Source organism: Culex quinquefasciatus, chromosome 1 (genome assembly GCF_015732765.1).
Source record: "Culex quinquefasciatus strain JHB chromosome 1, VPISU_Cqui_1.0_pri_paternal, whole genome shotgun sequence".
In the NCBI taxonomy this organism is placed as follows: Eukaryota; Metazoa; Arthropoda; class Insecta; order Diptera; family Culicidae; genus Culex; species Culex quinquefasciatus.
The window spans coordinates 99,538,322-99,558,782 of NC_051861.1; the positions used below are offsets into that span (position 1 = coordinate 99,538,322).

Consider the following 20,461-nt stretch of genomic DNA (forward strand, 5'->3'; position numbering starts at 1 on the left):
GAAGTTTTTTAATAATTACTTTGACCCTTGAAATCCACAAATTTGGAACACTTTTTTCTTACGAATGTAAACAAACTTTTGATCTCTCCAAGAGTACATATTTATTACCAAATAATGACTTCTTACACTGAAACCAATGAAACTCAAGCTTAGTGATGTTTTATACATGGTTTGATAACTTTTTTTTTTGTGAAAATATCAGTTAAATTTAGGTGTTCTACAATAGTGGGAGGCACAATAACATCCCACAATTATGAAACAGGCCATTTGGAGGCAGTGTTTTGCTGCTCTGGACAAAATAGTCTTGAAATGAAGTTTTTTGTTCAAAAAGTACTACTTTTACTAGTGAAATAGCAACATGGTGTCGATCCAAATCCCAAAATAAAATTCCCTGACTTTTCCCTGACCTCTCCAGACCACCAATTTTATTGTATTTTCTATTTTTACTAACATATTGTAGGGAGCGTTTTTATGGTTATTAAAAAACTTCAATGACTTTTTTATTTGATTTTGTAACGATGGATTCTGCAAAAACTTAAAAACTTTTTCTTATTTTGTCAATCTTTTTTTCTTATCGAACATCCAATAATAATTAATAATTAAATTGTTGCAAATTTCAAATTGCGATTAGTTAATTTCACTTCATTTCCTAAAGAAAATTTAAAATTAAAAGTTTTCCAAAACAAAAGCAATTGAAAATTTGAATTAAAGTAAAAAGTCATGTTTCATTTTAAAATTGTTTTCTTTTGCCGAATTTTCAAACGAATTAGGCAGATGCAATTTTGATTGTGTTTTTATAGAAAAAACTAAAGGTTTTGAAGACAAAAACTTGAAAAATAAGAACCTTAAGAAAGTTAAAAAAACTGAAAAACTCAGAAAAATATACAATTAAATGAGAATTTTTCAAGTACATGTTTACTGCTTTAAAAATTTCGAAATCTTTTTCAACAATGTTTGTATTTAATGTTAACGGTTTTCTGGATATTTGAAGAAAACATCTTATTAAATAATTTTACAAAAAATATTCTTGCTATAAAATTTAAAAAAAATGTACCTTGACCAGAGCCTACAGACGGTCATTCAAACGATCAATACATATTATAAAAATAAAAACAAAATACAGAGCAGGTTGTAGCTTTTCAAAAAGTCATTATTTATCAAACTTAGATATTTGGGTGTTTTGGAATAGATTCCAAATTTAAGCTCGATCTGACCACGGGAACTCCTCCTTGTAAGCCCTTGAATGTTGTTCAAGAAATATATAAAATGCAGTTGTACAGTCCCTAAGAAATCTGGGATGCTGGATCTTGACAGTCTGGACCCAATGCCTGATTTTTCTGTTACATTCTTATAATAATGTATTTTTGCTCGGATTTAGGTAAACTAGAGGGAAAAGCCAAAACCTACATTTCGGCAAAAAAATAAAAAATTTCAACATTTAGAAATTTAGATCTAGAAACTGAATCAAATCTAAATAAAGAAAAATAATAAAATTTAAAAATTGTAATAAATTCTCGATCTAGAGATTTTAAATTTAAGATACAGTTCATTCTCGATGATCCTACCAAAGCGTCACTTTAAAAAAATCGAAGCAAAGTTTCCTACATCTTCTTTTCAAAATTTCTCTAACCGAAAAAAATAACTTCAAAAATACTTTAAATTTTATCAGGTTTTCTGTAATCTAAAATGGTAACAAAAATGGCCATCAAGAACCTAGGAATTTAAGAATTTAAGAATTTAAGAATTTAAGAATTTAAGAATTGAAGAATTGAAGAATTTAAGAATTTAAAAATTTAAGAATTTAAGAATTTAAAAAATTAAGAATTTAAGAATTGAGGAATTTAAGTATTTAAGAGTTTAAGAATTTAAGAATTTAAAAAATAAGAATTTAAGAATTGAGGAATTTAAGTATTTAAGAATTTAAGAATTGAGGAATTTAAGAAAAAAATTTTTTCTCTTGATTATTTTTTTTTTTTTGAATATTGATATTTTTAAATTTCTTTTAGTTTTTTTAATTTTAAATTTAAAAATTTCAGATCTTTTAATTTTTAATATGGTTTTTTGGGGTTTTGATACTTTTTTCTAATTTTATTTCCTAATTTCTGAATAATTCAATTTTGAATGGTGGAGCTGTAATTTTTAATGTTTTGACTTTTTTAATTTTTCTTCAAGAATGTTTAAATATAAAAAAAATATTTCTACTGGTTGATTCCCATCTAAAATTCAAAGGCGGAGGCCAGCTTCTGTTGCGTCCAATCATTTGGGAATTGGGATATAAGCACAGTACACCCACTGGAACATGCCCCAACAATAATTTGGTGAAATGGATTGTTACATCCTAATGTCTGTATCTTCAGGAAAAGTTTAAAATATGATTAAGATTCACAAGATTAAAATGGAATGTTTCCAGTATAAAAGAACACCAAATAAGGGTAAAAAACATTACTTAAAACTTAAAAGAAATTAAATATTCAGAGTCAGTATGTTTCAAAATGATTTGAGTGTAGTAATACATTTATTTAGGAAATCTTCAACAACATTTAAAAACAAATATTGCTTCATCTTCATCTTTCGACGTTTCTTATTGAGAAAAAACAAACAAAAAATTTCGGAAGAAAATTCTATTGACAAGAAATCGAAGTTTTGCACTCAACGAAAAAATAACAAATTATCCTGATTCTTGATGATATTTTTCTTAATAATTTGAAAGTAATTTTATCTCTCTCAATAATGTTCTAAACAAAATTGCTACCGTGCGAAATCCGAGCCAAATTCACGCCGTCCGTAACAACCCTGTTTATTTCATAATTTTTGTTTTATTTCTATAATTCTTGAAAATAATTCTTTAATTTTTAATTTAATTTCACCATGACTATTTTGTTTACATTTTAGATTACACAAAATTAGATTACTTTGGATCATTTTTAAATCATAGTTCAGTTTAATTTTGAGAAAAATAAAAATTTTGATAACGAATACTAAAGTGAAATTTTGGAAAATTTTCTAACCTTACGTTTTTGAATTTTAGAATAAGAATTTAAAAATTAAGAAATCAACAATTCCAAAATATCAGAATTTTAGAATTTTCAAAATTTAGAATCTTTAAGAGGCAGTATTTGTAGATTCTGCTCGGTTTGTTCTAGAGGTCGTATCGAGTTGCTCCGATTTGGATGAAACTTTCAGCGTTTGTTTGTCTATGCATGAGATGAGCTCATGCCAAATATGAGCCCTCTACGACAAAGGGAAGTGGGGTAAAACGAGCTTTGAAGTTTGAGGTCGAAAAACATTAAAAATCTTAAAATTGCTCGCATTTCCGTAAAACTTCTTCAATTCCAACTCTCTTAGATGCATTCGCAAGGTCTTTTGAAGCACTTCAAAATGTTTTTGAAAAAGAAATAGATCTTATTTACCCTATGATCAATACGTCAAATGCTGTATCAAGTAGGCGAAAACTTGTTTACCCCTAATCCGACAAAATTCTAAATAATATTTTAATTAATTCTAAATGGCATTTTTCCAATCAAATTCAAAATTCCAACACCTCAATCTAATGTAAAATTTTCTGAGGATTCCGAATATGTCAAAATTGAGACCAAAAAGTGCCGCTATGGAGGCCTACAGAGCAAAAACTAACGTTGTAAAATGTTTGTTCTAGAAAAATCGAAAAACTATGAGAAAAACTGCGATTGGCCAAAAAGTTAATACCGTAGGCTTATAGTCCATGAAATTCCCTAACTTTTGACCTATGGGAGTATGGGTGTTGGAGGCTGTTGCCAAAAGTTATTAAGGTTTTGAAAAAATCAATTTTTAACAGTAATTTGCAAAAGCTATGAGAAAAAGTCAAACCAATCCTGGATGTCTATAGCACATTTTGAAGGGCTTCAAAACCTTTCGAATGCATCTAAGAGAGTTGGAATTGATGAAGTTTTACGGAAATGCGAGCAATTTTAAGAATTTTTATGTGTTTTGGACCTCAAACTTCAATGCCCGTTTTACCCACTTCCCTTTGTCGTAGAGGGCTCATATTTGGCATGAGTTCATCTCATGCATAGACAAACAAACGCTGAAAGTTTCATCCAAATCGGAGCACCTCGATACGACCTGTTTCACATCGGTGAAAAATTCGAATTTTTAACTCTTGATTTTTTTAATTATTCAATATTTCTAAAAAATGTATGATTTTATGTATGGTCCCTATATGCTGAGCAAACAACTAATTTTAGAACAAATCTCTGGGGCAACTGCCTCATATTGTCCCACCCTGTGTGCGCTAAAAATTTGTAATTTTCAGTTAAACGCAAATCCCAAGCAAATCCAAATTATTTGATTTTTAAACCTAAACATATTGCAAACAAGCAACGCGCGAAGAAATGCCAAATGCAACTATCCGTTGCCAATATAAAAATTCAAATAGTATCAATGTTGCAAAGTTTGGCCTGGAAGACATTCAAATACATCATCAAGGGCGAATTTTCAAAAAGAAATGAAATTTTGTAGAAATGTTTTTAAGATCATCGAAATTCCATGACCCAGCTTAAAATTCCCTGACTTTCCCTGACTTTTCCAGGTCAAATAAAATTCCCTGACATTTCCAGGTTTTCCCTGACTTTTCCAGAAATCGACACCATGAGCAAGATAATGTCCAAATGAAGGTTCTAAAAATAGTAAGGTCGACAGAAAAGCTACTTTTTTGCAATTCCATCGTGAAACTACTTACTTTTCCTGTCATTCTTGAACAACGAAATAGCTTACTTTTCTGTACCAAAAATAACAGACTCGAATAGCAACACTTTTCAAAATAAATGCTGAAAAGTTCTACTTTTCAGCACTGAAATGGGTGCTGAAAAGTTGAACTTTTCAGCACTTGTTTCGAAAAGTAACACTTTTCAACATTTTTTTAATTTAAACGATTTTTTGACAAAATACATGAAAATTTGACTTAAAATTTCACTCAATGGGTGTTTTTTGGAATTGCAAAAAATGTTGTATGGAACTCGTTGCAAAACTTGATTTTTTCAGCACTCTTCGTATTTATCCAACTCGGTGAACCTCGTTGGATAAATGTACTCTTTTTGCAACTTGTTGCATAAACTACTATTGGCATGCTATTGACAAATTATCATAAAAGTGTTCCGAATTTGTAGGTGTTCCGAATATGTGGGATGACTGTACAACATTTTTTGCAATTCCAAAAAACACACAGTGAGTGAAATTTTATGTCAAATTTTCATGTATTTTGCCAATAAATCGTTTAAATTAAAAAAATGTTGAAAATTGTTACTTTTCAAAACAAGTGCTGAAAAGTTGAACTTGATAGAAAGTTGAACTTTTCAGCACCCATTTGAGTGCTGAAAAGTAGAACTTTTCAGCATTTATTTTGAAAAGTGTTGCTATTCGATTCTGTTATTTTTGGTACAGAAAAGTAGGCTATTTCGTCGTTGAAGAATGCCGGGAAAAGTAAGTAGTTTCACGACGGAATTGCAAAATAGTAGTTTATGCAACAAGTTGCAAAAAGAGGATTTTTTCAGCACGAGTTGTACATTTATCCAACGAGGTTCACCGAGTTGGATAAATACGAAGAGTGCTGAAAAAATCAAATTTTGCAACGAGTTCCATACAACATTTTTTGCAATTCCAAAAAACACACACTGAAATCAAAAAAATGTTGAAAAGTGTTACTTTTCGAAACAAGTGCTGAAAAGTTCAACTTTTCAGCATCCATTTGAGTGCTGAAAAGTAAAACTTTTCAGCATTTGTTTTGAAATGTGTTTCTATTCGATTCTGTTATTTTTAGTAGATAAAAGTAGGCTGTTTCGTCACGCGAGCATGACAGGAAAAGTAGGAAGTTTCAAGACGGAATTGCAAAAAGTATTTTTCCGAATTTTTGATAAACTGTTGGTTTTTAGAGAGATAATCGTTTTTTTTTGCAAAATTTCTTTTTTTTTCAACTATATCATGTTGTTAATAAAAAAATGACGAAATAAAAAAATGATCAATATGAACCAATACTTATGATTTGAATTGAAATATGGGACAATTTGAACGAATTTTTCAATGTTTTAAAGCAAAATATGAGATTCTCTATGAGAACAGTAAAGTTTCGGCCATATCAAAAGGTTTCAAAAGTCGATTTTCGAGATCGTAGGGAACTGTGCTCTGCCCCTGTTCGTTGATGCACAATTCGGTTCAAAATCGTGTGCTCTTTCAGAAAACTCAAAAATATCATGTAGGGTAGAGTACACAGAAAAAAAAATGTAAAATTACGCGACACTGAAACCATGTTTTAAACGTAAACATGCTCAATGTAAATTTGAAATTCAATTTAAAATGATGAATTGCATTTAAAGGCCCTTCATGTAAAATGAGATTCAACGTAATTGATGATTCTCATTTAAACCATTTTTTTGTTTTGGAAAATCACTCATTTGAAAATATGAAAAGCACGTAAATGAATATCTGATGGAATGTTTTTTAAATGTAAACTCGAATAGCTTTTAAATTTCGAACTTGCTTTGCGAATGACAGCTCAAAGGCTGAAAAACAATTCAGCTCAATGTTGTTGTTTGGTGCGGGTGAAGTGAAAGTGGTTTTGCATTAAATGTTGAATTTTCCTGTGAAAACAACAAGCTTAGCTAATGTCCAGCCAGCTTCTGATTTCCCGAGACTGTTGGGTAACAGCAGAGCGCTCCGGTTAAACGCGGGAAGATGCCGGAAGGTAATAGTGTTCCATCCAGGTTTAGGTGGCAATCGATGTTTTGGTAAGTGTTATAATTAAATATCGATTGAAATTAATAAGAGTAGCTTTTGAATGGGTACTTCTGTACCAAAATAGTAGGTATACCTTAGAATTGATTATTTTTTCCGCCTGTCACAGATTAACGCCATCTAGCATGTCCTGGATTTCTAGGGTGGGATTGCATACAACTCGACCGGAACTCGTCGAAAGCGTTGACGGTTGATACATCCGATGGCTTCGAGTTTCCCGCGCTGGTGGATTATGCACCGGTTCCGGTTCCGGTGGACTTTAGCACTTTAGGACACTTTTCTTCCAAGAACGCCACCGAACCAAAGACCCTCTTCCAGCGAAGGTGTTGCTTCTTCGGTTGGGTTCTAGGCAAGCAAGGGTCTGGGGGTAAATTTTCAATAACTCAAAAACTTCGGCAATCGATTGCTGCCGTATTTGCCCTTGACAGGCGAGATGTTGCAGAAGACTTTTGTTGCTGCCGCAGGTTCCGGTCGATGCAAGGTTCGCTTTCTGGCCGGTAAATGTTTCAAGTGACGTTACTTTCGTCCCCTCCGCGTTTCGTCAACCTTCCCTCTTGCAGATTCTGCCGCTCGATAGCGTATTCCGTCGCTCCGGCTCCTGCACTATTCTGGACCGTTTTTCACCGTTCACGTCGGCTTCCTACGGATATTTCTAAACCGAGGTGTTTTTACTGCCGTTTCTCCTGGGAACATTCCTTTCAGTTTGAGGCTCAAACTTTGAGCACTTTCTTCTTGAACTAGATATGACAGGTTTTGACAGTTTAGACCAGGTGAGGGGTTGGTTAAAGACGCCCCTGTGACTGAAAGTATTGTGCCGGACCAAACGCTAATCAACGCAGTGTATAGTAAGGTGAGGTGTAACAAAAAAGGGATTTCTAGCAAAACAATGCAAAAGGACTGCTGTGGGTTTGTAAACAAAGAGTGTGTCCTGCTCACGATTGAAGATGTTTAAAGGGAACACTCTTTATTTACAAACCCACAACGGCTCTTTTGCATTGTTTTGCTGGATTTTAGTTGAGGTTTTGCAGCACGACTGTACTTCAAATGTAGGCGGCGCCTCTTTTGAGGTTACTTGCCTAAAATCGTATGCCTTTTTGCTGGGTTGAAGAACTGATAGGATAATTTCTCAAGATTCCCTGCATCAATCTAAATAAAACTAGTTGCCAAAGATGAGAAAAACCTTTTGCTTTGAAATATTGAACATCACATACATATTTTTTTTAACTCAAAAAAATTGTTTCCCCGTTACATTTTTTTATGATTTTCGAAAGAAAGTCTGCATAATAGTTCAAATTACTATTTTTTTTAATTCATAGAAATTTTACAAATGTTTAAGGTACCGTCTTCAGGGGTGTCATAGGGTCTGGGGGTTGAGATTGGTTCAAAGATAGGTCAAATTGATTTTTTTACTGATTTTGTAAGTTTTTGCCAAACAAAACTCTGAAAAAGTCAACCTTTGGAAATATTTTCTAAGATTGCTCGAAATGTACCTTTTTTGTCAAGAAAGGCAGCGAAGTATTTAAGCCCTTTTATATGCATTTTATAAATTACATCGAATTTTGCCTTAGTTACAGCCTTTTAAACCCTTTACAACCCAACCCCACCTTTAAACGTGCTTCGATTTAAAAAATCGGCAAAATTCAATTTTTCTACAAATTTTCGATCTTTAAATAGCATTCGAAAGAAGAACTCTTAAAATTTAAGAAAATTTTTGGTTTGGAAGTTTTACTTGTTTTATGTGACTTTGCCAATGTTTTTTAAAAATGTAACTTTTTTAGCGGTCAACTTTGGCAGTGTTTTTACTAACATTTCCTATATTTTAAGTAAAAAGAGGTATGCACAGAGGCGTCGCGTCCACCTGTTCAACCTGTTCATAGGACAGGTGATCATTTTGATTAAATTATGTTCATCAAAATAATTGAACGAACACGCCAACCCTTCTTGGAACCATGAAATAGCCAAGCGCATTCGTATCATAGAGCGTCAATGAAAATTCTCTCGAGCAGCCGCCAACCTGTCCGAATTTCTCCATGTACGAGTTCCCATATAACGCATCCAAAAATACACAGAAAACCCCCCTATTTGTACACGCTGGACGGTATGAATGTGGTAGTTCAGGGTGTGCATGAAAGCTTTTGCACAGTCGACATAAAAGCGCGCGAGCCGAGACACGAGCAGGGAGAGAGCAAAATATGGAGCTTTCTCTCTTTTTTGAACTTTGCTCGCGTCTCGGCTCGCGCGCTTTTATGTCGACTGTGCAAAAGCTTTCATGCACACCCTGAACTACCACATTCATACCGTTCAGCGTGTACAAATAGGGGGGTCTTTCTGTGTATTTTTGGATTCGTTGTATGGGAACTCGTGCATGGAAAATACGCGGCGGCTGCTTGAAGAATTTTCAGTGCGCGTTACATTTTCATTGAGAGCTTTATGGATACGAATGCGCTTGGCTGTTCCATGATTCTAAGACGATTTGGCGTGTTCGCTCAAATATTTTTGTAAAACTTTTTTAATTGTTATAAATAGTAGAACGGCATGTTGCTTCCAAAAAGCGTTTTTAACTGAAATAAAGTAATAAATAGCTCAGTTAAAAGTAAGCAAGCAAGTTCATCGACAGATTTGCAAAATAATTTGGAAGAAAATAGAACAAAATCTTTAACCTACCAAGCATACAATAATTTCCTTTACATGTTGTTTGTCCAAAAACAAAAATCAAAATAAAGCTGTCGTAATAATGTGTACTTGGTTTGAATTCATGAGTTTTGATCGTTTAAATTTTTTTGGGAAAATTTTAAAAAGTGATGTTTTTTTATTTTATTTTTTTTAGATTTTCATAATTTTCATCGATATTATTTTTTTCCCTCTAGTTTTTTTAGGAAAATTTTGAAGAGAAATGTAAAATACAATGTTTATGGCCTAATTGTTTTGGAATGGTCAAGATCCGGAATGTTTGCTTAGTGAGATTTTTTTGCTCCAATCTAATCCAATGGAACACAAGAGAAGTCATTCTAAAGAAAACTCCAGGGAAAAATTTGTGGTTGGGTTACGCCTCAAGTTTTGATTTAGTTTTTTTTTATTTACAAAACAAGCTAATTATAGAAAACTACAATGTAAAAAGCATTTCAATTTTACACTTCTTGAAGAATAATAATTGCTGTAATTTGAAAGAGTTACTATTTCAATAAAAATCATGTGATCAACAGTTCTCACAACAATATTGCTAACATCATCTAATATTTTCTTATTATGTATAAAAGATATTTTTAAATGTAATTGAGCTAAAAAACTTGAAAATTACTAAAAAGATTGTTTGAACAGGTAACCATTTTGGCCACGCGTCGCCTCTGGGTATGCAGTAATTTTTCTAGTGTCCCAAACTATGCCTCTACGCATTTTTTACAACTTAAATGATAATGGTGCCATTTTATAGCAGAAAATGTGAAAAACAGGTAAAAAATTTAAAAAGTGAATGTAAAAAAATAAAAAAAATAGATAGGCCAAATGTAATGATAAGGTGGTAGAATAGGCCAAATACTAACAAAAACAAACATAAACTTAACAAGATAAATGAAACAAGAAAATCATAAAACAAGAGAAGTAATGTTTTACGTAGAACAGAAGTTGCTCAAAATAACACGGGAAAAATAAAGAAATTCGAAAAAAATATTTGGGCAGTAGAGGGTTAAACTTTTTGATGTTTTTGAACCATTTAACGTTGTGTCCCGATTTGCCCCACATTCCGTTGACCTATAATGCTCATATTTGGCGAAGATACTAGTTTTATATGTCCAAACAACCCCAGAAAATTTCAGGCAGATTGGTGAGGTACAAACGACGTCCTATACAAAGCTATAGCATTTAGGGGTGTGCCCTGTTCGTGGACTTGCTCTCAAAACAATTGTGTCAGTCTACAGTCTTTTTCTCATAGGAAATACAGACCTCCCTTGGACAAAGTGGCGACGCAGTCTCTGATGCGAGCTGATGCAAGCTCAGTCACAGGGTCACATTGCGTAATTTTTTCTCGGAAACGTCATTTAAGTAAACATCAAAATAACGGTATTTCTTTGTTGACGGTTTTTTTTTGCTTCTCCCATGATTTTATCTCGAAGTACCCAACTTCCAACAAGTTGCATGGAGCATCGTGTTGCAGCAATGTTGGAGACGATTTTAGATCCTAGGCTACCAGTTTTGGGTGATATCAAAATCCCTTTTTTTTTGGTAAGCAAAATGATATCTTTTAAGCAATGCCTAATATAATATTAAACTTCCTAATGATTTCAGCGTCGATATCACACAACGTCCTTTCTGCTGCAAGGATTCTACCGACTTTGGCCAACAACGTTCACACGAGCAGCCATAATCTAAACAAGCAGCTGCAGCTGGAAACGATTGTTGTCGTAGGTACCGGAAGAATCGCCTCGGCCAACTTTTGTTTACAACCAAAACACAAACATCGAGTTGGCCTCGAGAAGATGTACAAACCGAACTTGGTGCGCTGAAGCAATTTTCGTTTGAGGACAAGACCACGGAGTTCATTCGGAAAGCGTCGAGATGGCAGTGAATCGGCACAACGTCGATTTCTAGTATCTTTTGGTTGCGGAATCGTTTTCCAGCAGAGAACGCACCTTCCAGTGGTATCAACGAATGCGGTTTGGCCAGGTCAAGTACAACACTTCAACTGGAGGCAAATTACTGTCCGGTCCTGGAGCAAAATATTGGCAAGTAGTCGACGAGCAAGTGCTACTCTGTAAGTATACATTCCGTTTTGTCAAAGTCACAATTTTTACTGCATCAGTTTTCTTTTTCATCACTTTGTTCGGCAGTTTGAGGCAAATTGGGATACATTTATATTCAAAATTAGTTTTAATTTTGTATTGCTCCGCTGAAACTAGAGTCCGAATCACTTTTCAAACGCTTTTTTACCTTTATCGAATGGGTGTACTTTTGAGATTTTAATTATCACTATTGAGTATTCAGGAATCATGTAGAATCCTCAAATCTGATGAAAAGAATACAAAAGTATATTTCCTTAAACAAAAGTTTACATAAACGTTTGAATTTTACATCGGATTCTAGATTCAGCGGGGCTAAAAAAAATTTTTGGGTTTGGTAAATTTACGTTATTTTCATCGGAAATTTACACGATTTTGAAATATTTTGCTCAGGCAAGTTTACATCGGATAGCATGTAAATTTCCGATAAAACAAATGTAAATTAGCATCATTAATGACGTGCACTTTTGGTACATCATAAATGATGTAAATTTACCAGATTTTTTTTTCTGTGTAGTCATCAATGAGACACGGGGAACAATGATAAAATGGCTCTCACAAGTCGTACTTTCAACCAATCAGGCTCATATTTGGGGGAAAGGTGTGTCTACTGGATACACGTCTGCCATATTAGTGGCTTTGGTTATGGACGCTCCCTTGAAAAGTAATTCATAAATGTTTGATTATGGGGTGTAAAAGTAAATTATGTACAAAAAATACTTTTTCGCTCGTAGACTGCCATTTACACCAAAACTAATATTTCTTCAAATTTCTTTCGACGTTCCATAGGGATTAAGTTGGGCTACAATGTCCTTTCATTAGATTTGGCCAAAATTTAGAATATACCCAGAATCCAGGGCTGTCTCATTGTTTCCCACTCATTTCAGCCCATGGGTAACAATGAGACACTTTGATTTTTCTTCAATAAACTTTTCAAAATCGATGGAAATCTTTCAAAACATGAATTAAAAGTGATTTTTGGCATATTTATAGAGTTTATACTTCATTTAACCAAAAATACTAAGTTATTTGGTATTAATATATGGATTTTACAAAATTTCATTACTTTTTAGTGTAACTTTTGTTATTAAAAGTTTCATGTTGGCAAAATTGCTCTAAAATGTTCAAGGCAAGTCACCTGCAATGGAACAATACAAAAACATGATGTTTTGCTAGAAAAATGTTGATTTTCGTAGTGTCTCATTGTTCCCCAGCTGTCTCATTGTTCCTGCCAAGTGCGTCTACAATGAGACAGTTGAATAACTCTGGCTGTAGATATCGGATCGATCTCATATTTTGGTCAATGTTAGAACACATTAAAAGAAAGATAATGCAACTAAAAACTCATTAAAACATTTTAATGAAAAAAATAGAAAAATCGTTGAAAGTTGAAAACCAAAAGTGTCTCATTGATGACTACCCTACCCTACTTTGTTTTAGAAATCTCGCTGAAATCCAGTTTTTTTCTCGTTGTCAAAGGATTAAAACTAAAAAAAAAACTTGAAGGTGTTTCCATGGAAAAACTAAATGTTTTAAAACGGGTTCTGAATAGTTTTCTATCGGTTTGTTTTTATTTCATTATTGATTCATTTTCTCGATTTCTACTGATATTTAAGCTCCTCAATTTTTAAACTTTGATAAAACTTGTGTTGGCCTAATAAACAGTCTAAAGGAAAAACGGCTTTTCATTAGAACAAATGTCTCATAAAACGGATGCCAAATCGTGAAAATGTAATTCGATAGCGAGAATTCAAATTAAAGACCTATGGATTACCTATGGATTAAAAAGAGCAGTTTTCCTTTTCAAAATAATATTTCCGGATTATTTATCAGCTTTAAATGTTCATCAATGAAGCTAGATCGCTACATGGATTACACGCAATCATCCCAAAACAGCCCACTACTACAAAACCCATCCCACCGTCATTACCGTTTAATCCTCCCGCCGGCTGTCCGGCCGCCAACGTCGTCGTCGACGCCGACAACCTCCCACTGAACCGGTCAGCGGACTGACCGCCAGCCGGGCCTACAGTGCCCCCCGGCGGCGAGTATCCCATTGATCCGGGTGAGGCCGCAGCCGATCGCGTCTCGTACGAACCCGCGGCCGTGGTCCGGCTGGTGTTCCAGTAGTTGATCACCGAGTCGTAACTCTTGCTCCACTGGGCGCTCTGCAGCAGCCAGTTCTTGCCGGCGGACCGTAACTTCCGGCTGCCGTTGCTCGGTTCGCCGTCGGATGCTTCCACCGAAGAAGTGGTGGTGGTCGGTTGACGACCACCGACGCGGACCCGATTCATTTTGCTGATTGTTTATGGCACTTTTTGAACGTCGAAGCTGTTGGGTCTTCCCTGGGTGGACACTGCTACACCGATTGCTGATCCGCTCACGGACGGCGCTTCCGGACTAACTGTTCTGATACGATTACGCTTGAATTTTCTAATTATCAGCGATTTGCTTGGTCGCATTGTACGGTTCACGCTACGTACACACAGACCTGCCGTTGGCTCTTCACGATGCACGACACAGCTTGGTCGTCGATGTGGTGATGTAACGGTGTGTGTTTATGTGCTGAGTAGAAGATCAACAACTCTCTACACGCCTATTGAACGGGCCTTTCTGCGCAGGGAAAAGGCGCCTAGAGCACCCTCTAACTGGTGATCATGGCGACGATCTCTTGAACCAGAGTCTTGCAACCGGGGATATCACAGTTCTGAACTTGTCAACGCGACGGATTCTCGCGAACTCGAAACCCCGACGACGACGATCTACGTAGCGACCTTTGGTCTCTGAGTACCCCACTGATTGCCCCCCCAATCAACCACCACACTATACACACGGGAGTCCCGGAGATTGCGACGATTCCGAGACTTGCGGCGAACTGGCGCGCGCGCGTACTGGAGACGTCCGACGAACGTGCGATGCTCACTGATACTGACCCGAAGATCCGATCGACTGGGCTGGTCTGCGAGGTGGAGGAAGAGGAGGAATAGTAGGAACACAACACACCGCGTGGATGACAACGTGGTTCAGTATACAACGGGGAAACGCATACTAAGGCGCCAGTGTCGTGTAGTGGTGTGACGGGTAAACATTAGGAGGTAGTCGACTACGACGCAAGGGCGGGGGTACAAATCATCATCATCCGTAATATACGCACATTTATAGCAGTTGACGAAAATTTCGAAGCAGAAAGCTGAAAAACAACTCGGCGATAAGAGAGCGAGACTACGGTGCAACAGAGAAAGAGAGATATCCGAGCGGGTTTTAAAGCGACAGAGCGAGATAGCGAATGAGGATTAGAAATTTGGACTGCACACACCTAGAAGATATGGAACACCCGTAACGGGTAGGTAGATCCAAGTAGCAAGTGTTCCCTGTGGACAACAAAGGAGTTGACTACCTTAACTGCTGAGTCATCGACTATGCTAATTAACAGGAGAGAAGTGTGTGAGATATGTGGGATACGGGATGATACAACATAACGTTGGGATGCTTTGTAACATAATACACAGGGTCGAAATCTTCGCAGATAAGGTTGCTTTTGTTTACCTTTATGATTTGTATAGTATCACTATCTGATGATGTTTGTTTGTTCGTTCGGTTAGTATCAGTTTCAAACAGATATTTCGCGCTGAAAAAGATCTGGTAAACCTTTTTTAGTGTAGAAACACTGCTAATCACCATAAACATCATAAAACGTAGACTAAAACGTATAGTTCAAAATATAACAGTAATAGGTAACACAAATGTTCTTCAGTTCCTTGGATCAGGTTTAAATAAAAACCTTTAAATTAATTAGATAAGGTAAGACACTGAAGCAGATAAGGAAATGACGTAATTTTATGAAATACTTGAATATCAAATGTATAAGAACATTATTGTTATCAAGCTGAATCACCAAAGTTTCAATGTAAATATTTTTTTAAATATGTTTCGATAATATACTGGTAGTATATGATTACAACGCCTAGATCAACAGCTGATAGTGAACCTCAATGTCCCTTTATTAATGCTTACGGTAAACATTGGGCACTTGCATGTCTTGTACAACCAGAAATGCCTGTTATTGTCCAAGATCGTGCTCGTGTCCAGAAAATAAAACTGGTATAATGCTGCCCCCAAAGATCATCCCCAACAAGGTCCGCTTGTGGTTCGCGGTTCGACGACAAAGCGCCCGTACTTTTCGGTTTCTTATCTGGAGCGAACAAGGAAGTGACAGCAAAACATCTTCGGCGGGCCAAACGCAAACAAAACAGGCTCAAACTGGTCATGGAGCGTCGAAATGGTTTGTTTGTGAACTGTGTGTGGACGCGGTATATAAATTTCTTGTGCGTGTGGACACGCTAATTGATTTTGATTTTTGGGGAGGGCAAAAATGTAGCCGCCGTGGGATTTGGTATTTATTTGCGCCAAAAGTATAATTATTATTTTTTTACTCAAATATTAACTGTCTGCTGTTTGATTTAAGAGCTATTTTTAAATTTTGGAAAGGAGTTGCTAATCACTGATGTGTCGCGAATCTATTTTGAGAATGGAAAAATTGCGGAAAATGTGTTAATACATGGTGTTGACACAATTTAAAGCAAAATCCCTGGGCTGATTCCAGCTCATAACATTAGACAGTGTTGCTGAAATATCTTAAACAGTAAGATCTAAAACATTATTGCATATAATCAAAGGATAAAAAAATATTATTTTTGTTTGACAAAAAACTGTGAGCCATATATAGGGGGAATAACCCATTTTAAACCTAATAAGCTGTCGTGTTTGAACGATGCTGGGTAATCTGGGGTGTTCCTTGAAATTTACTAAAACCAAGTACACCAACACGTAGAGCAGCTTTTTGTGAACCTTTCTGTTTATTTTCACTTTTACTAAAAGTTATTCTATTCCTTTTACAGGGTTATTACGGTGAAATCGAAAAAAAAATCCGCGCCAAATCCGCGCCGTCCGCGCCATATTAAAAATATAATTTTGCGACAAACATACAAGAGAGTTTATTTTTTATGAATTAAAAAAAAATATTTTGGAACAAAAATCAAGAGATCCATCAAAAGGAACACAACAATCACAAACGATTAAATAAAATTGTATGCAATAAATGCATATTTATATCAAGAATAGCCGTATGAGGCCGAATCTCAGAACGCAGAATCTTGAAACGCCGAAAATATTATGGACAAATTTATTTTTGCTAGGATGAAGTAAACCAGAGGGAAAAGCCACAACAACAATTTTGGCAAAAAGATAAATTCTAAATATGAATTAAAACATTTTGAAATATATATATGAAAAATAAAACGAAAAATACAAAAATTTATGGAATGAAAATGATTATAAAATTTATAATTTTGAAAATCTTAAAAATTCATAAATCTAAGGATTTGAAATTTTAAACACAGTTCGTACTTGATGATTCTCGCCAAAGAGTTACTCAAAAAAATCGAACCACAAAATTTGTATTATTTTTTTTAAGAGTTTAAGAATTTATGAATTTAAGAATTTAAGAATTTAAGAATATAAGAATTTAAGAATATAAGAATTGAGAAATTTAAGAATTTAAGAATTTAAGAATTTAAGAATTTCTGAATTTGAGAATTAAAGAATTAAAGAATTAAAGAATTAAAGAATTAAAGAATTAAAGAATTAAAAAATTAAAGAATTAAAGAATTAAAGAATTAAAGAATTAAAGAATTAAAGAATTAAAGAATTAAAGAATTAAAGAATTAAAGAATTAAAGAATTAAAGAATTAAAGAATTAAAGAATTAAAGAATTAAAGAATTAAAGAATTAAAGAATTAAAGTATTAAAGAATTAAAGAATTAAAGAATTAAAGAATTAAAGAATTAAAGAATTAAAGAATTAAAGAATTACAGAATTAAAGAATTAAAGAATTAAAGAATTAAAGAATTAAAGAATTAAAGAATTAAAGAATTAAAGAATTAAAGAATTAAAGAATTAAAGAATTAAAGAATTAAAGAATTAAAGAATTAAAGAATTAAAGAATTAAAGAATTAAAGAATTAAAGAATTAAAGAATTAAAGAATTAAAGAATTAAAGAATTAAAGAATTAAAGAATTAAAGAATTAAAGAATTAAAGAATTAAAGAATTAAAGAATTAAAGAATTAAAGAATTAAAGAATTAAAGAATTAAAGAATTAAAGAATTAAAGAATTAAAGAATTAAAGAATTAAAGAATTAAAGAATTAAAGAATTAAAGAATTAAAGAATTAAAGAATTAAAGAATTAAAGAATTAAAGAATTAAAGAATTAAAGAATTAAAGAATTAAAGAATTAAAATTTAAGAATTTAAGAATTAAAGAATTAAAGAATTAAAGAATTAAAATTTAAGAATTTAAGAATTTAAGAATTTAAGAATTTAAGAATTTAAGAATTTAAGAATTTAAGAATTTAAGAATTTAAGAATTTAATTTAAGAATTTAAGAATTTAAGAATTTAAGAATTTAAGAATTTAAGAATTTAAGAATTTAAGAATTTAAGAATTTAAGAATTTAAGAATTTAAGAATTTAAGAATTTAAGAATTTAAGAATTTAAGAATTTAAGAATTTAAGAATTTAAGAATTTAAGAATTTAAGAATTTAAGAATTTAAGAATTTAAGAATTTAAGAATTTAAGAATTTAAGAATTTAAGAATTTAAGAATTTAAGAATTTAAGAATTTGATTATTTTTTGTTCTCTTGGTCGTTTTTAATTTTTAATTTTTAGAATTCATCATTTTTAAATTCTTAAATTATATTTGAATTAATTTGTTTGAATTTTGAATTCCAAAATTGTTCTAGTTTTGAATTTAATTTTTTTAATTATAAATTTATAAAATTTCGTATATTTGAATATTTGTATTCTAATTTTTCAATTTTCAGTAAAAAAGACTCTAAAATATAAAAATATTTTTGATTTCTGAATCTTCGAATTTTGAATATTGTAGCTTTCATTTTTTAATGTTTTGTTCTTTTATTTTTTCCCCAAGAAATCTAAAAAAGAAAATCATTCTATGGGGTGGGTTTTACTACAATTCAACGGCGAAGAGCCAGCATCCGCAGTTGAGCACAGTACGGCCACGGAAACAAGCCCCAATAGTCATTTTTTTACATCCTGGTATATAACTTCGAGAAAAGTTTGAAAAATGACTCACATGATTGAAATCCTTTTTAAAATAAACAATAAATAAAGTTAAAAAGAAGGATACTCAAAACTCAAAAGATATTAAAAATATTCAAAGCCGGTAAAAATTAGTTGAGTGTAGTAAAAATTTTTGTTAAGAAATCCTCATCAATACATTTCAAAAACAATCTCTTCATGAAGATTTTTTTGACGGTTTTTATTAAGAAAATACAAACAAACATTTTTGGAAGAAAACTCAATTTTGTTCAGCAACAGAAATCGAAGCAAATTTAAAAAAAATCCCTAATTCCCTGATAATACTTTTCTTTATTGCTTGAAAGTAATTTTATCGCTCTCAATTATTTTAAATATTAACCAAATTTCACATCCGCGCGAAATCCGCGCCTAAGCTAAATTAGCCAGCAAATCTGCACCAAATCCGCGCGAAACGCGCCGTCCGTAACAACCCTGCTTTTACAAGCATTAAAAAAACCCTAAATGTATTCTAGTCAGACGAGAATGCATTGGGCCACGCCCATTTTTCTATTTTAAGCTTAATTGTTTTTTTTACTTCCAGCGCTCTTTTGAGTCTGCTTAGTGCTGCCAATTGTAATGAAATTTTAAGCGAACACTCCAACAGGCGCTGCCTGGTGGTGTTGGTGGCCCACCCTTTGTTCTTTATTTGCCTTCGCTTCTCGCTCGGTTTTCTTCAGCCTTCGATTGGAATGGGTCGTCAAAAGTCAAACGTCAAAAGACTTGGCGCGTTTGTTTTTTATGGCGCTTGCTAATTATTTACGTGTTTCGGAAATATTTTGCAAGTGAGTGACTAACTAATGTTCCAAAGAACATGTTGCCGAAAGTTGGGGGCAGTTTTGTATCGAAAGCGCCGTGAAAAAGTAAGCGTAAGTGAAAAGTTGATTTTGGCGATATTCATTAAGCGTTTGAGGGTTTCTCGCGTGTGTCACTGTGTGTGCCAACAAAATGATGAGAAATGGTCTCGCAAAATAGAAATTATTATCAAAAGTGATCTTTTTGGCCAGTAAGTGGTATACATTTGCAAGTTTACTCGAGGCGGTGCTGTTGCTGTTAAGTTTATAGTCTAATTAGTATTTTTGGAGCTTTAATCGAGCATCAAACACTCCACGACTATAACGAAGATATGTGTTTGATTGGAAAGGGTATATTTCCCCTACTTTTACACAGGGTTTTGCTAGATCAAAAACATATACAGTCCAGACTCGATTATCCGAAGTTTCGATTATCCGAAGTTCAATTATCCGAAGGTTTGTACGGGACTTCGAATCACGACCATTATTTTTGTTTTCTTTCGTATTTTTTATTTTCTTACTTTTGACATGAAGTTCGAGTTCTGCGACACATTTTTATTTTATTTTAAGATTTGTACGCATTTTAAATTGAAAAAAGGCAATTTTTAATAAGTTATCACCGCCATTTTGGCCGTCATCTTGGATTTAAAAATTCTAAATAATTTTAAAGAAGTTTATGGGCCATACTCGACCATCAAAAATAAGACAACGATTTTTTTTCCGAGGCCTTCGGGTAATTGAGTCTGGACTGGATTTTTATTTCCTCGACAGAGTTATCAGAAACAGCTTGGATCTCCAAAAGTTGTAGCAAACCCCCCACCCCATTCTAACAAACCACTCTGAAGTGCTTTTGCTACTCCCTAATCGAGCCCAAGAACGCAGCATCCCCAAAAGTTCTCTCCACCAGCACCACCACCACCGTCCTTCTGCTAGGGCGTGGTTTCGGGTTTTGCGCTTTCGCATCCACCAAGCGTTCT

General features: G+C 33.7%; 1 protein-coding gene across 3 annotated transcripts in view; it reads right to left on the reverse strand.

Moving 5' to 3' along the window:
* LOC6053089 (nuclear factor of activated T-cells 5) overlaps positions 1-20,461 on the reverse strand; it is a 78,384-nt gene that overhangs the window by 46,964 nt on the left and 10,959 nt on the right. Inside the window, exon 1 of one of the 3 annotated variants that reach the window (XM_038248821.1) lies at positions 13,468-14,469. The exons of 1 other annotated variant lie outside the window; for it this stretch is intronic. In XM_038248821.1, the coding sequence (XP_038104749.1) occupies positions 13,468-13,831 (364 nt within the window). In that variant the 5' untranslated portion in view covers positions 13,832-14,469. Of the gene's footprint in view, positions 1-13,467; positions 14,470-20,461 lie in introns of those variants that run through there. One more of the 3 variants, XM_038248823.1, reaches the window with a different exon arrangement.